The sequence below is a fragment of the Rhinolophus hipposideros genome (assembly GCF_964194185.1).
Source record: "Rhinolophus hipposideros genome assembly, chromosome: 6".
Classification (NCBI taxonomy): domain Eukaryota; kingdom Metazoa; phylum Chordata; class Mammalia; order Chiroptera; family Rhinolophidae; genus Rhinolophus; species Rhinolophus hipposideros.
The window spans coordinates 72,823,389-72,839,977 of NC_138052.1; the positions used below are offsets into that span (position 1 = coordinate 72,823,389).

Sequence of the window (16,589 nt, forward strand, 5' to 3'; positions counted from 1 at the left end):
AGGAGTTGGAAAGACCAGGTTGGATGCCTTTCTAAGGAAGAGATGAGGGCCTCAACTAAAGCAGTGATGCTAAAACCTTCACATTAATAAGTAGATACAAATGGAAGTATTTTCCATGGCCTGTCACTCAATTGTTTTAACTCCTTCAGAATTACTTTCCAAAAGTCAAATGATGTTCTATCTTTAAAAATGTTTTATGATGTCAGCTGATAACTCCATTGAAGTCTTTTTGTTAAAAAGCAAAGAAATGGAGCCACCTAACTTGCAAAAAGATTGGGTTACTGGAGTAATTCTCTTTCCTAATACCACCCCAGCATTGTGAATTGTTGTTTTAGCACCCAAAAGTGTTTTGTATTTTAAGACACTGAGTGCACCATTATATTTTTGTTAAGTAGGAGAAGGATAAAGAGGAAATGAGGACTTTTATGACTGATGCCTTACTGAAGGTATCTCAAGCAGATCCGTTTGGGGAATAGTATTTATAAAAGCTGAGACTATGAGTCTCCCCCAAATCATCTGTCACTCACGCTGCTCAGAAAATCCTCAGGTACCCCCGAGCATTGTGTATGTTCCAGTGGAAAGACTGCCCCACTGTCTAGGGCAGTGATGGTGATGATGGACAAGTGTTGGACTGGGGAGATTTAGGAGGCAAGAGCAACAGGACTCGGGGGATATTCTTTTCTGAGCTACTTTTCACCAGGTTTGCATCTCTGTAAGCACCAAGAATGTTATCAACTAAAAAAGAAACCTAAAAATATTAGATTAACTAGAAATAGTTAAAACGTATCTTGTTTTCTCTTACATTTATAGTTAAACTTGTATGTCATTTTATTATATATTTAATTATTTAGGGCTTTGGTTATATTTTGAGAAATAAACACTAAACTCTTATAGGCCCCTCTAAAGTATTTTCTGCCATCCTGAATAGATCACTATAATGGCAAATATTCAGAGTTTAAGAAAGCCATTTAATTTTATTAAAGCAAGCCAGATATACAAATTAACTGGGGCAAGTTGCAGTATTTCAGAAATTCCTGTTGCAGTTTGTTGCTTATTTATGGGATGATTAAGGTTGCATGAGAAATGGTAACAAAGTCAGTGTATGCTTGCTTCTCAGAGTGATGGATAGATGGAGACTGTTATTGCGTGAATTCTGAGTGATATAAAAAAGATACAGAGGATCTTTTAATAAAAAATAAATCTTCATGTGGATTGGAGCAAGTTTTAGGGTATCCAGTTTAACTGAACTGTTGAAGTAGGTGTAATACTTAGGAACCAGAGCTTGTCCCAGATGTCATTGAAAGGCTCCAGGTCCCAAGTTATTTAAGCAGTGAAAATCGTAGAGCTTACAGGCATCTTGGTTCTCATCAGTCTGTGACTGTGGGTATGTTAAATCGGGGGCATAATGCAACATGCGTTTTGAAAGAATATGTATAGGGACTCCCATCATTCACACATACAACCTGTGGGGATGCAGCCACTGTCCTGCTCAATGGATTGGCATGGGCTCCAGAAAGTGAGGAAGGAAGGAGACGTAACTCCTCTATGCCTTTAGTGTCTCATTTTCTCACCTGTCAGAGTGTATCTAAAGCACTAGTATAATTCTAATGTTTAAAAACATGTGTTTTTACACAATATGGTGCTTCAACGAAACAAGCTCAACTGAAGAAATAGTCATCTTTCCCAATATGGGACTATGTATCTCTTTTCAGTGAGGTATTTTCCCATAGGCTGTTGTTGAACGGTAATTTGACTGATTTTTTGCCATTTATATTGTTTTGAACCTAATTTGAAAAAGGATAGGATTCCATTGTATAGGACTGAATATTAGAAAAAAATTGGGGGGGTTCTGTGTTTAGAAAGTCACTGTATTTGAAGTGCTGCAGAAATTGGGAAAGGATGGATATTTATTTGGTTCTGTCTTTCTAAGAATGTTACTCTCTTTCACATCCCATTTTTTCCCTGCAGTTGTGGCAATTTATGATTATACAAAAGACAAGGAAGATGAGCTGTCCTTTCAGGAAGGAGCCATTATTTATGTCATCAAGAAGAACGACGATGGTTGGTATGAGGGAGTTATGAATGGAGTGACTGGGCTCTTTCCCGGGAATTACGTGGAATCTATCATGCATTACTCTGAGTAAAGCTCAGCATGGCTGTTTCCCTCACAGGAATAGTCAGGTCTTCCCAGATTATCAAAAGGCCCTGGGATTCCCCTCCAGTGAAATGAATGAAGGATACAAATGATAAAAACTACTTATGTTTTTTTTTTTTTTTTTGGTTTATCCCCCAGTATTAAAACAAACAAAAAAGCAAGCTGAGTGTGAACAATTGGATCTTTCTGCCATCATTTGTACTATGCTGAGCTATCTGGATTGAAATAAAATAACCATTTCTGAACATGTCACAGGTATAACAGCATAACTGTGTAAAACAAATCAGGTTAAGACCGATTCAGAACAAAATCTGGGATCTTTCTCAGGAATACTGTACACCCGTGGGATTTCTCCTCCTGCAGTCTGTGGCATTGGATGTTCTTCAGGGCCTGTGCTAGGGGTTAGCCTTGTGGCCGACCTCGTGTGAGGAGGAGGGAACCCATATTTAAATACCATACTTAACCATTTTTATAGTTTCAGATGGCTCATTTCCTCTTTAACACTGTAAATTCTGCATTCTCTCAGCACTTGAGTGCACCAGAGTTAATGCTGAACTGACTTGCACCCCTTCATGTTTCTGTTTGTAGATGATGAGAGTGATGAAATGAGTCTCCAAACATCCTGAGGGTGTTTGACAATTGCTAGTTTGATTGTAATGTGCTGCTGCTGCGTGAGACTGCATTGCCGCTGATGGCCAGTGCGTCACAGGTGTGGGGTGCCGTAGCCCGGCGCACACGCTGAAGGCGCATAAAGCTAGACGGGAAGGTTCCTAAGGTTCTGGAGATTGAACTGTAGAGACGCTCTGCTCAGTAGGCATCCTAAAATCGTGCCTTAGGCACTATTTTGAGGAAGAGGATCTTGGAAGTCAGACCAACTATTTCTTAGCTTCTTTCACTATTTAGAAAAATATTATTCTTTTTTGAAAATAGCAGTTTTCAAGTTTCTTGATAGTTGCAGGGAATAAAAGGCTTGCTACTGTGCTCTCGGAATGTTACTAATGGCCAGTGTTAGCTGCTGTTGAGTTGTTTACTCACTTAACTCCACAAAACATAAATACTCTCCTGATTTTGTGGTTGGCTTCTGAAGTAGCTGCCCTTGGTAAGAATTTGAACCTTATATCTCCGACTGAGAATAGTGGGAAGGCCAGTTACGCAGATAAAAACTGACATAATTTTGAGAGAATAAAGTATTGATTTATCTGCCTAATTATAGCTTCAAATTCAGTGAAGTTTGTAAGGCAGATGGCTTTTAATCATCGCTTGTCTTCTGCAATCAGTATAATAATTTTAAAAAGCCAGGAGGGCTTGCTGCTCAGCGGGTAGATACTGTGGTGATGGACTAGCTCATCATGGTCGGGCCCAAAGCGTCGCGGGGTGACTTGGCCAGAAGAGAGCTTTGCCAGGTAACGTCCCTGTGCTGGGTCAAAGGGGAGAAGCAATAGCAAACCTTGGACAGCACAGGTTTGAACTGCCCAGGTCTACTCATGCGTGGATTGTTTTTTAATAGGTTTTGCATTTGTAGATTCATGCAGATACAGATCAAAAATAGCATTTTCGAGCTGCAGTTGCGAACCCACAGACGTGGAGGAGCAACTGTGTGTATTGTTTTACACTATTTCCTAAAAGGGACTTGAGTGTCTTTGAGGATTTTGGTATCCAAGGGGGGGGTCCCTCACAGACACTGAGGGCTGACTGTAGTTAAGTTTTGGGGAATCAACAGTTATCGGTGGGTTTTCAATTGCATGGGAGTCAGTGCCCTTAACCTCTGTTGTTCAAGGGTCAACAGTGTTTCACATGTAGGCCTTGAATGTGAGATAGTGCGGATAGAGGAACTTGAAAAATGAACATGCATATTAGTGTGTGAGGGAGTTCAGATGGTGTAGGCAGAAGTTAACATTCCACTTGTGAACCTGTTATCTGAGCACAAAACTTCATCATTTAACTGAAACTCAGATAGTTTCCTTACCTTTTTTATGCTTGTTTTAGCGTTGCAGGGTTTCCGCCCACATACTGCAAGTCAGCTATTTTGCTTTTAGCTCTCTCCAACACTTTGAATTTAGTTGCCATTCACTTGCCTTCAGTCTACATTCCACTTCATGCTTTTTTTTAGGTTAGCTCGACATCATTTATTCCATTTTCCTTCAAAGTAAAGGGCCTGGCTGACCTCTGAGCCTTCAGCTTCATTACAGACCCAATCTAGACCATACTTGGTTAAACTTTTCTTAGTGTTGGTTTGTAACTAGGAAAACTGTTTTGAAATTAGATATTCCAGTTATTTCAGTAGCTTTTTGAGAAAGCTTAGTGGATTTAATAAGGCAGAGGGTATTTTGAAGTCCAACAAACAGTCCCCATAGCTCACACCTACAGAAGCAGACAAGATAACTGTAACGAGAGTTGGTGGCGGCTGGCTTGCCTGGTGGACCCCTGCTAGGAGGGGGTGCAGAAGACATTGGTGAAGGCCTGCAGCAGGGGGTCCATGGGTCCACTGATGTTTTCTATTCATTTAGTACTAATGTGAATGTGACTTCTTTTTAAAAACAATACCTGTTGGATTTTCTGCATATTTTAAATTTTTGTAGTTTTGAATTCTATATATTGTGTTGGAAGGATACTATGTAATAATGATGGGCCAGGCCTACAGTAATTGGAGACTTTTAATGTATGTAATATTTCATAGATTGCATGCTATTAATAGTCTGAGGGTAGTATTTCACGTTTTATCATCTGTTTTCCCCGTTTTTCTTTTTATAAACTACGAGACAAGACAGTTGGCAGTAGGAATTCCAGATGAATGTAGAAATATTACATGCTACATAAAATGTGGCAAAGATGATCCAAGTCCAAAATCTGCTGACCAGTGAGTGACCGTGTTATCAGGACAGAGAGAACCTTATGAGAGGGGATTTTCCCCTCCTGAAATGTTTCTTATTGATGTGGTGTTCACTCCCTTTTTCCATTAAAAAAAAAAAAAGTGAAGAGTTGTTCCTTTTTTTAAAACAGTTTTTGGTAGAAAGAACTGTTTGAAAGGCCATGGAAATGTGGATGAAAATACACTTGTTGACCTTATGGCTAAGGCAATAAATCTGAAACAAAAAGTGTTAATGTGTCAAAATCTAGACCTGAGAGATTCAGTCTGCTGTGTTTGAAATAAATATGAATCTTGTAAGATGTCTTCTCAGTATTTTCCATCTTTTGCCACTTGCTGTCTCCTTTAGGGGCACCTCAGGGTTGGCAAGGGCCTGTGCGTTGCTGGTTCCTGAGTCACCAGTGAGACATTGGAGTCTCCCCTCCCCTCCCCTCCCACTTCTGCTTATTCCCCAGCTAGAGAGACTGTTCTGGGCATCTTTCCGGTGATGTCCGTAACGGAGTTGTGTTCCTTAGCAGTCTATGTTAAGATGATTACTTAAGATTTTTCTGTTTGGAGGCATCAAAATGATGGTAGTTTGCTGGTTTTTTTGTTTGTCTTTTCATCCTTTTGTGTTCATTTTCTTTTAGCAGGTGACCTTTCTGCATTAGGAACTGTTCTCTTTTTAAGGCCACCTTTCCCTTTGAAAAGGATTTGATGGAGGAGTTGGCAGGTGACTGCCAGGTTTTTGAAAAGAATGGATCTGAATCACTTCAGAACTTTGGCCAGGAACTCCTGATTGGTGTTAAGGTGATAATTTCTCACACGATTTACTTGGAATCATAGAATTGTAGAGCTAGATTTTATTTAGTCTCATTTTACTGATGAGATTAGATGTTTCAGTTCAGATAACAGCTAGTTAATAACAGTAAAGTTCCTGATTCAGTGCTGCTCGAGTACTCTACAACTGTCTTAATTGAATGTGGTGTATGTTTCTTTGAAAATTAAGAGTCTACTTGATGTCTTCAGGAAGATACTTGAAAAGATATGCTATGGTTCGATAAACACCATCAAGTATTCAAACTTGTTTAAATGCGTGTACTAAGTACAACCCTAATTAGTGAAAAAGCTTCATTTTAATTCTAAAACTACACTCAGTGCAAATGGTCTTTTCTATTAGGTGTATGCAGCAAAAATATTTAAGCACTGGCAGGAGCACAGCAAACAGCCTTATCTGGGAGAGCCTTATAAAACAGTTATGTTAAACAGAGGCACTGAGCTCATGACCTTATGTTTACTATATTCTCATCTTCATTCCCATTTCTTATTGAGAATCTCATAATTCTTTAAAAAAAAACTGACAAATGAAATGACAGGGCCTAGCTGTGTGTATAAGTGATCCTTGCTCAATATCTTGAGATTTTTTTGTAAAAAAAAAACCCCAAAAAACAAAAAGCTTATTTTCACAGTAAAATGGAACCGCCTTTTGCAACCAGAATTCTATGAAAAGCAGTTTTTGTGTCCATGCATCTTTTTTCTTAACAACAAAGTGGTTTACAAAAAAAGAATGTAAACAATTTGTGATCTGGCCAGTTGTACTTTTAGCTCCCAGAGGGCGAGGACTGGTGTTGAGTTTAGGAAAAATCCATGCAGGAAAACCTGAGGGAGCTGTCTGTTGCCAGTGATGTTTCTTGTGTGTGCCATTAACCACCTCCATGAGCGGGGGAGGAGCATTCACTTTTTAATTTTAAAATTGTACTTGGAATTGTTGCTGTGTACTAACTTGACCTAAATAAAATCCCACAAAGTATATCTAAGTGTCTTGTAAATATATTTATGTAAGTAACCTCTTTTCTTTCTAAGGTTACCAGTATGTAAGTTTGTGTTGGAGGATTCTTCCCTGTTGTTTTAAACCAGGGCACTCCTTTGTAGCAAGTCTTTTTTTCTTTTTTTTAAAGATGTTATTGGGGAAGGGGAACAGGACTTCATTGGGGAACAGTGTGTACTTCGGGGACTTTTCCAAGTCAACTTGTTGTCCTTTCAATCTTGGTTGTGGAGGGTGCAGCTCAGCTCCAGTTGCAGCTGTTAGTTGCAGGGGGTGCAGCCCACCATCCCTTGCGGGAGTCGAAGCGGCAACTTTGAGAGCCCGAGCTCCAACCAACTGAGCCATCTGGCCACCAGGGAGCTGGGCAGTAGGTCACTGACTTCATTCCAGTTGGAGAGGGCGCAGCTCGCTGGCCCATGTGGGAATCGAACCTGCACCCTGTTGCCCAGAGCTCACCCAGAGCTCGCGCTCTTACCAACTGAGCCACCCTTACGCCCCCTGTAGCAAGCTTAAAAACTTCAAATATTTAAAATGTTGAGGCTTAAAACAGTTTTCATCTCTGAAGTTTTTTCAAGACAGCTGTTACAAATTAACTTTTCTATCCCTACTTGTGTAAGTGAACCTGAACTTTTCTGATTGCTTCGCCCAAATAGATTTCTTTTAGTATAAAAAGGAGAGTTCCTATTTTTTTTTGCCCTAGTTTTGGTAAATGGTAAAAAAGTGATTTGTAAGTATATTAGAATACACATTTTATACACACCTTGACATAGCAGTGCAACACAATTGTGATACCAAGGCTTTGAACAAAAAGGATCCCTTTTGTGCTAGTTTCTACCTAGCTGTACTTTGCTTAAAGAATAACAGCTTTACAAAGTTACCACTTAATTGCTAATATATTTAATAACCAAAGCTCCCTAGTTTGTTGGTATAGTCTTTACTTAAAGGTTAAACCGATTGAACACATCAAATTGTAGTTTGTTTACCTTCACAATTTATTCTCATTGCACAGCCTATTGTTGGGTACCCCAACATAAATAGCAAAACCAGGTTCTCAATGGTGTCGATCCACGACCAGTCAAGTAAAGTCCCCATGTTTAATTGAAATCTATGTATTCTTTTTATTAAGGATTGGGTAAGCTGACAATAATGAAAACAGGTAACTGAAAAACAAATTTACACTGACTGTATGACTACTGTCCTAAGCCATTACAACAGGTCACTGACAGGAACCGGCAAGAGTAACTTGGGAAATAACTTAATCCAGCAGTAGAACAAAAACACGTCAGTAGTACTGAATCTCTCTCTCTCATATATCTATATATATAGGTTTGCACAATCAGGGAGCAAGGCACATAATGAAATGAGAGCGTACATTTAAGAAGAAAATAACAGCAACAAAGCTGAAAGAAAAATTGTAACTTCGTCTTTACCAAGCTGTGCATAATCGTTTGAATAATGTCTTCTATCAGGTACTTGATAATGCAGTTCCTTTTGCCTTCTTTTTCATGCTTTAAAAAAGTATATTACTACATTGTATCTATCTATTTACTTATTTATAGCAATGCTCCCACAGCATAGATGCACTGTGAGCCTTGACTCAATTTTTTTTAAAGAAATGTGGAGAGGGAGCAATCCCAGTTAAATATAATGTGCAATTTTCCTTTAAAACAGTAAACAGTTTTTTTTTTTTACAACATTTAGAACAAGCTAAAGATATTTTATTTTAAATGTACATTTCTATAAAAGGAGTTCACTAATGGCTGATGATAAAATTAAGCAAAATCATTTGAAACATTCCAGTTAATGCTTATTTTCTAGGTGAGATTATTTACAAATAGAGGAAATAATATAGGGGCAGGAATCATGGAAAATGGCAGTTTTTGGTATTAGGATACAATAAATTTAACAAACAATAGACAGTTCCAAAAATGCAAGGACTTTTTTCCCTTTAAGTGCTGCGAACATGTTCTGCCTACGAAGAGGATGAGGCTTCACCCATTACGAGCTTGGTGTTAACAGCCATCCACCGTGATCAGCCCATGTCTGAACTTTGCCATCTGAAATACGTAGTATTCACCCTCCCCGACTCGACTCTTCTCTCAGTGTCTTTGGTAGAAAGCAGCCAGTCCCCGTTAAGGGAGATGAAGCCATCTCTTGTAAGATAGTCACTTTTTCTATTTCTGTGTAAACTAGAAACACTCCTTTTTCTTTCATTAGCACCTCAAAGTTTGCTTGCTGGATTTAAAAAAAAAATTTTTTTTCACGCTATTCCTCCAAAGAGTTCAAGGCACTGGGGATTATAGCAGATATTTTCTAAATTTTTTTCACTTCAATGAGCAAAGAGCAAGCCAACTGGAGATTTTTTCCTTCAAGTGTTTATCAATTCTAGTGTTTTACTTATTTTTATTTAGCAAGTTTATTGTACAGCTAAATTGAAGGTTTCTTTAACATATAGACCTTCTAAGGGCACAACAGAGCACTTGTTTAGTTTGAAGGATAGAGTGGTAAAGGTGTAGTAATAGTGTTCTATTGAATTTTTAAACGAAAATAAATTTTAAGAGATAGTGGGATATTTAATCCTGCTCCACTTGCATCTCTCTATGGAGCAAATATCAACCTGGTGCGTTGTCACATATTCCTACAGGATAAGGGATGTCCTGCTTTATACAAATGATATAAAGTATATAAAACAAAACTCAAAGTGCCAAAAGGTACATGCAACCTAATGTGATTTTTATAGATAGCATCCTCTCAAGTGTATGTAAATCCAAATTATTACACCTATTTCATTTAAAGCAAGTCATTGCACCTGTAATTATGCAGTCATACAGGTTTAGTTGGTCTAAACTGAACAAAATCTGTGAGATTACATCAGATTACATTATATAATTTGTTAGTTCTGAAGGTATATGAAAAAGTTTGGTAATGTATAAAATTTGGAAAACGCTTTTTATTTGTTTAAAATCACCTTGTGTTTGTAAACTAAAATGGCTTTTAGCTGAGGAAAAAAGGTGAAAAAGGTTCTGTTGGTGGCCTGATAGTCAAGACAAACCTATCCACATCATCGAAATTTTTTTTCAGTCTAATTTATAACTTTTCATCCTTGACCCACACTTAGTGTCAGCTGTTTTCTCCCAGAATGCAGCTTCTGAACTCTAATTGGATGCTCGGCTCCTATTTTCCTTGATCTCAGAGTTGTCAATCTACTGGAATTATTATTCACGATCTCCCAATTTTGTTTAACTTTCTCGATAAACTCAGCATTGTTTTCAGTGGCAAGTAATCTAACAGAGAGAGGGGACTTCCAAGCTAGTTCACAGCCCTGAACAGAATATGCCATCACTGGCCAGGAGCACCTTGATTTCAGGGGACTGTGAAACGCCATGTCTATAGTACTTTATTTGAAAGTTTCTGCTAAAAAGCATTTCCTATAGCTTTTAAGAGCCAGCAATCTTTCTCATTTTAAAAAGTCTCAGATATCTTAAAAATCCAATTTACAGTTAAGTTGGTATCTGTAAAAACCTTAAGAAAAGTTACTTTTCCCAGGTGAGAATTATAGTAGCTAAGGAAAGAAAATGTATTTATTTGGGCAGTAAAAACCAAACTGATCAAATTTCAATAAATAGTCTAATATTTATATTAGTACCAGTGAACCTGATGTAAGTTGTTGCTGACCTTCATTCGCTACCAAAATTTGAAGGAGAGGGTGATCCAATTTTGAAATTATCTGGTAAAAGTTCAGGGTGCCGTTTAGGAACCGGTTCCTAGCTCTAAGAGGCCCTTGTCGGCACTGCCCCCAATCGCAAGGGGCCTGCTGTTCATTTTTCAGTACAGCCAAGTCAACTGTCCAGATTTTCTGTGACCTGAAGAAGCTATGCTGGGTTAGAGCTGCTGAGCAGAAGGCAGTGAAAGAAGGCACAGTGTAGTGTCATCCGGCAGGAGGTGTTTACCGTAACACACCAGAGAAAAGGACCAGTTACAAAAATTACAGAGTAGTCTCAAACAACAAAACCCCACAAAACTACATCCCAACAAAAGTCCAATTAAAAAAAACCCACTAGGGAATAAAACACTAGAATATTATCTAAAGTATTTGGTTTTTTTGATTCACATAACGAAAAAAGTTGATTAATAGCCTTTTCCATCTTTGGAGAAAATGTAAAAAGAAACAACCTACTGTCAGACAAGCCACTGGATTGGGGAAAAATTGGCAGGCAGTGCCTCCTCTGACCCAGCTCTCTTCTTGATGTCCCTACTGTTCTAAAGGATAACTTGCTCTTTCAGGAAAATAATACACCAAAAGCATCAGTCCAGGATGGCTCACCAGGACGGACAAGAAGTTCCAAGAAAGCCCACACTGAAAAAAACAAAAGGCTGTATCTTAGAACTCGAAGCATGGGTGATGGATGATTAAAGGAACGTTACTAAAGTTGTCCACCTTCATGTAAAAAGAGACCACCACCACCACAAAAACCCCAGTGACAAATATATCATTGGATTCATATTCTCAATAACTCTTTACCCACTGAGAAGGGTGATTCTTAGAATATAAAACTGCAGGCTGAGGCTAGGGTAGATCACTCATAAGTCACAGTGGAGCTTGGCAATCGACCCAAATGTCACCCGATCGCTGTTCACGCTGAAGTTAATGCAGATGTTCAAGGTCACTTCATAAGCATAACACCAAGCCTACAAAACTGAACAGTTGAAAATATCCAAAGGGTATCTTTTTAAAGAAGCAGGGCTTTAAAAATTGCACAAAGGTATACATTCTTATTGCTCTATAACCACATAAATATACTGAACAATGTCGCAGAGATGTGACGGTGGAGAGGTGCCACTTACTCTGTATGATATACTTTCTCGGAGAGCGGGTTGTATGGGTGCCTGTGTACAAAGTACAACCTTCACTCCTTTGAGAATTATTTCCTGTCTGCCCCACTGCCCAGCATCCCTTTTCCTCTGGGGGACAGTGTCTAAGATTTTCATAGTTTGCCCTGGTAATCTTAGTCATGACAGGCAGACTTTCGTCATGAGATGTGCTCATTTACCATTGCTGGGGTGGCTAGCTTTTATTTTAAGAGCAACTCTGAGATTGCATTTTAATACTAACAGTCAATTTATCACATTTCTCTCAAATACCAAGGAAAATTCACAGGGAAAAAAAAGCGTATGAAGTATAGTGTGAAGCATAATTATAGTGTCATTAGAGCAATGATCTCATGTTACGCCGAATTGCACGCTGCACAGTATGTCCTGTCACTTCCTGTACTTGGGCTGCACTACCACCTAAACACCTGGTAACCTGGACAGATCGCAACAAAACCAGGCTCCAACAGGCAAGGGCCCTAGCACGCTCCTGTACCAAAAGTTCATTTATTCTTTTCCGTACTTATGTGATACAAAGGAATTCTTCGTATCACATGTTACAGTCCAGGGGCCACTTTTGTTCTCTTTTCTACTCATCCCATCCTCCTAGAAAGCAATACACACAAAAAACATTTCATAATGATGCACCGTATTGGACACAGGATGGGTATATTTGATACAGCAATTGTCTAGAGATACCTAATATCAACATCTACCTAAAAGCATATAGTATAAGAAGATAACTGGTGACACAGACATACTGGGAAAGCATTCCAGGGTATTGTGTCAGGTATTCTCTTACAATAAGTCAAAGCAAGGATCATGAAGCCAAGCTTACTACAGCTTCACAAAGCCCATGAATGAAAGGATTCCAGCATTCACCAAGAACTCCCCAGGATTCTAATACTAAATTAGCCACATGTTGTAGGCGACGAGCTCACCAGTGACAGCACGTCCCAGATCGGGCGGGCCACTGCTGCAGTACTACGACTAGAATGCTCCGCCAGGTATTTCCCTCCTGTGCACAACCACGTGGACAGTGTGTGGGAGTTTCCCATACTGAACTGTTTACCCGTTCTATGCAGTGGAGAGGTTTTCCTGATTTCAAGTGCCCCTTTAGGTACAGTAAAGTGTCAAGCAGTTCTAACTTCAGCCAACTTGGTAAAAAACACACCCAAAGCCCACAGATAAACCAACATTCTGGTCGTCTTCCCAAACTGAGGTGCAGCACCTTGTACATCCCCCCTTAGTATAAAATAAACGCACAGATGGCCTCACGTGGACACTTGTAAAATACCTTCCCGATAAGTCAGCACAAGTTGTTTTGGTCCAATCCACACGACAGAGAAGGGAAACCACGAGGGATAGGACACACACCGCTTCCATGCCTCTTCCACCCAAAACACACAACACCCATTTTCAGATTAGGAGAAAAGGAATAAATAGAATCACTCTCAGCTATATATATACATACACACACGTATACATATATACAACTACCTTACGTGTAGCTATGCACGTCCACGCACACGTACGTACACACACACGTAGCTGGACACTACCTGAAGAACATCACACCAGGAGGCTCTGAGCGCCTGAATCCACAGAGGATCAGGCGAGCTGATTGCAGAAGTGATTACAGATACCACGACAAGTGCTGCGGCAACTACCAGTCTCGGGAGAGCTTGGTGCTCTGGTCTCTCTTGGGGGGGGCGGGAGGAGGTCCCCGCCGCAGTGTCGCATAGCCTGATATGTGACTGCCTCCATAAGCGGCTTTCTGTTGGTCAGAAAGCAGTTCGGGGGGTGGCGGGGGCAATGCCATGTCATCCATGGTGGCTGTGGGTTCTGCTCTGGACACGCGGGCAGAGGAGAGCGAGCCGTGCCGGGTGATGGACTTGCGCTGCAGTGTCCTGTTGAGGTCAGCCAGGAAGCCAGGCTGGACACTAAGGCTGGACTTGGGCGAGGTGGGCACTTGTGGCACAACTGTGGCCGTGGCCGGCTGCTCGGAGACCTCCGCTTGCGTGAGGCGGGTGCTGTCGTTCCGTTTGGGTCGTGTGGGCGGAGGCGCCTTCTTGACGGACGATTTGGACCAGGGCTGTGGCTGCGGGCTGACCACCGCCACTTTCGGGGAGGCGCTTCCCGAGAAGGCAGCCGGGATCTCTGCAGGCGGCGGAGGCAGCTCGGTCTCAGGCGGAGGCGGCGGGAAGTCCGAGTCCGACGGCGGGGAGGGAAATTCCACCAGCGAGGCGTCCCTGGCGCGCCCACTCGGGAGAGTGGGTTTTGCCGCCACACCCCCCTGGAGAACTCCGGGAAGGTGAACTCCAGAAAGATTGAGTTTTCCCGGTTTGGGGGGCGCCGCAGGTGGTGGGGTCTCTTTGCTGGGAGACCCCGAGGGCTCCGCTGGCGAAGCGAACTTGCTGACGAGACTGTCCACCGAGGGCCGCTTAGGCTCGTGCTCGGCGCCGGCCTTCATGCTGGAGTTCCGCTGGGGGGTCGGGGGCGGTTTCTTTGCTCCGGGGCTGGACGTCTTACTGGTCTTCTTGCCTGGAGACCCACTTTTGTCGGGGGCGGGAGCAGCTGTGGGGGTAGCTGGCGGCGGCGGTGCGGCCGGGGCCGGTGGGGGCGGTGGGGGCGGCGGGGGAGGAGGAAACACCAGGCTGCTCTCAGGCGGAGGGGGCGGGAACTCCGGAGAAGGGACAGGGATGGCGCTCGGCTGCCACTTGGGTTTTGCTTTCACAGCAGGGGGTGACTGGGGGGCTCCAGTTGCTGAGACCGGCTTTAAGGGCTGCGACTCGGCCGGAGGAGCGGTGGGAGGGGGCGGGAACTGGCTGGCGATCTGCTTCACCACGGAGGGCACCGGGGACAGCGGGGAGGGCGGTGGCTTCACAGCGAAGCCCTGATGCTTGGGTAACGTGGGCGGGGGGACCGGGCCGGGAGCAGCAGGAGACGGCGGAATATGAGAAACGGGAAACACTGGCTGCTTTTTTGCTGGGGGGACTGGAGGAGTCGGTGCAGGTGGCACAGCTTGTGTCACAACGGGTGGCACAGTCTTGGTGCCGGTTGGTGGCATGGTCACAAGAGGTTTGGGGGGGGCCTGGGGTGGGACGGGCGCAGGCCCGGGGGGAGGTGGGGGCGGTGCCGGCGCCGGAGGAGCCGCCTGCGGGAGGTGATGCGGCTTCAGTGGAGGAGGGGGGGGGCTGAACTGGGGAAGGGACTGGGCGCAAGGGGCCGGTTTCAGCTGGGCCATGGCGGAGCCCGGGGTGGGGGGCGGGGGAGGGGGCGGGGGCGGGGGCACCACTCCATTGGGGGGCACCAGGATCTGAGGCTTTACCGCCTGTGAGGTCGAGGGCAGAGGCTGCATGGCTGAGGGCGGTGGAGGCTTAAACAGGGGCCCTGAATGCTGAGCAGCGCTTTGCAGCCTGGTGATTGTGCTGTACTTGACAAACATGGTAGCTGCTGAGCCCCCAGAAGGTGCGGACTGGCTGGGCAGAGGAGGAGGGGGGGGTGGGGGCGGTGGGGGGGGAGGGGGAGGGGGCGGGGGCGGCGGCGGGAGGGGCGGGGAGGGCTGCGAGGCAGTGTAGGGGGTGGCTAGTTTAGGTTGTGGGGATAAAGGGGGCATAAGTGAAGTGTAGGGGCGATTCACAGACTCCATTCTGGCCTAAAAGAAATAAAGAGTGGGGTGGGAGAGAAAACACAACAAAACAGTTAGAGGTAAGCTTTGGTTGGGTAAAACTAAAACGCAAGGACTCCGAGACATGCATGAAAAAATGCAGCAGTTGGTGACCATAAAGATGGACAATGTCAGGAAGGCTAAAATCTGACTCCCTGGGGAGCAAGGGTACAGAGAAAATTCATTTACCCCCCATATTCTCCACTAGCTAGACTGCCAAACAAGGGAGGACCGATGTTCTGCTGCACGAGCTGTTTGCGGGGCTGTGGGCTGTGCGCGATGGATGGCAGCCTCCGTGGGAAGGCCGCTGAGCCCTGGACCCCAGCGGGACTCTCTCAAGGGAGACGCGAGGCCTTCAGATCAGCCGTCGGCCCATGACTGCAGCCTCACGAGGCAGCTGCCACAGCCGGGTTCAGCAGTGCTGGTGGAGGCCTCCCCGGGACAAGGGAGGAGGGTGGCTTTGTGACACTGTAACAAACAGTAAGCTGACGCGTGCGAGGATGAGAATGCTCAGCAGGCGTGCACAGTCACAGGGGAATGAGTGAGCTTGACACACACACTCGTGTTTGTGTGAGACACTTGCATCCAACATGCACAGAAGTCCAGCAATGCAGGTAAAGAGGGGGCATTCTTTACATTTGTTTTACTGGAAAATACACAAAGAAATGCTTCATAAACATTACAGCAAAAGATCATAACAATATACAGAAAAAGCCAGAAGAAAATGAGAGGAAACTCTGGAAGGCTAGAGTAAAGGAAATGTATGGAGAAATGGGAGCCAGAGTTTGCCAACAACGACCCAACTGGGCACCTCCTGGCATTGCCCAAATTACCACATCTGGTCATTTATTTCATGGAGCTACTCATGCATGAACGAGGTTCAAGTACTTTTGAAAAGAACAAAGCAAGGACCCTTGGTTTAATAACTTTGAGTGCATCTTTTGCGTTCTTTGAACATCCTATGAGGATCCAGGATAAACCATTTGTTTCCAGTTATGAATGACATCTAATTAGCATGGAGAATGCTTAGGTTAGTGGATGAGAAGGCCCATTACGGGGCTGAATTCTAATGCTTATCAGGACAGTCACATGTTTCTTTAAAAACTGCACATCAAAGTAAAAGCATTAGTCTGCAAGACTGGTTACAGGCGTCACTAGGTTAATGTGTTTCCACAGAACAACCCCTGACCTTGACCCTGTCTTGGCTGCTGCTGGGGTGTAGACC

The 16,589-nt window shown here is 43.3% G+C and overlaps 2 protein-coding genes across 41 annotated transcripts in view; one reads left to right on the top strand and one right to left on the bottom strand.

Moving 5' to 3' along the window:
- Window positions 1–6,812, top strand: part of ABI2 (abl interactor 2) — a 95,059-nt gene extending 88,247 nt beyond the window's left edge. For 30 of the 37 annotated variants that reach the window (XM_081050830.1, XM_081050839.1, XM_081050827.1 and 27 more), the window contains one exon: window positions 1,969–6,812. In XM_081050830.1, the coding sequence (XP_080906956.1) occupies window positions 1,969–2,144 (176 nt within the window). In that variant the 3' untranslated portion in view covers window positions 2,145–6,812. The remainder of the gene's footprint in view (window positions 1–1,968) is intronic. The other 7 variants (XM_081050853.1, XM_081050854.1, XM_081050852.1 and 4 more) reach the window with 1 other exon arrangement.
- RAPH1 (Ras association (RalGDS/AF-6) and pleckstrin homology domains 1) overlaps window positions 6,431–16,589 on the bottom strand; it is an 84,649-nt gene continuing 74,490 nt past the window's right edge. For all 4 annotated transcript variants that reach the window (XM_081050823.1, XM_081050822.1, XM_081050820.1 and 1 more), the window contains one exon: window positions 6,431–15,352. In XM_081050823.1, coding sequence (XP_080906949.1) covers window positions 13,361–15,352 — 1,992 coding nt within the window. In that variant the 3' untranslated portion in view covers window positions 6,431–13,360. The remainder of the gene's footprint in view (window positions 15,353–16,589) is intronic.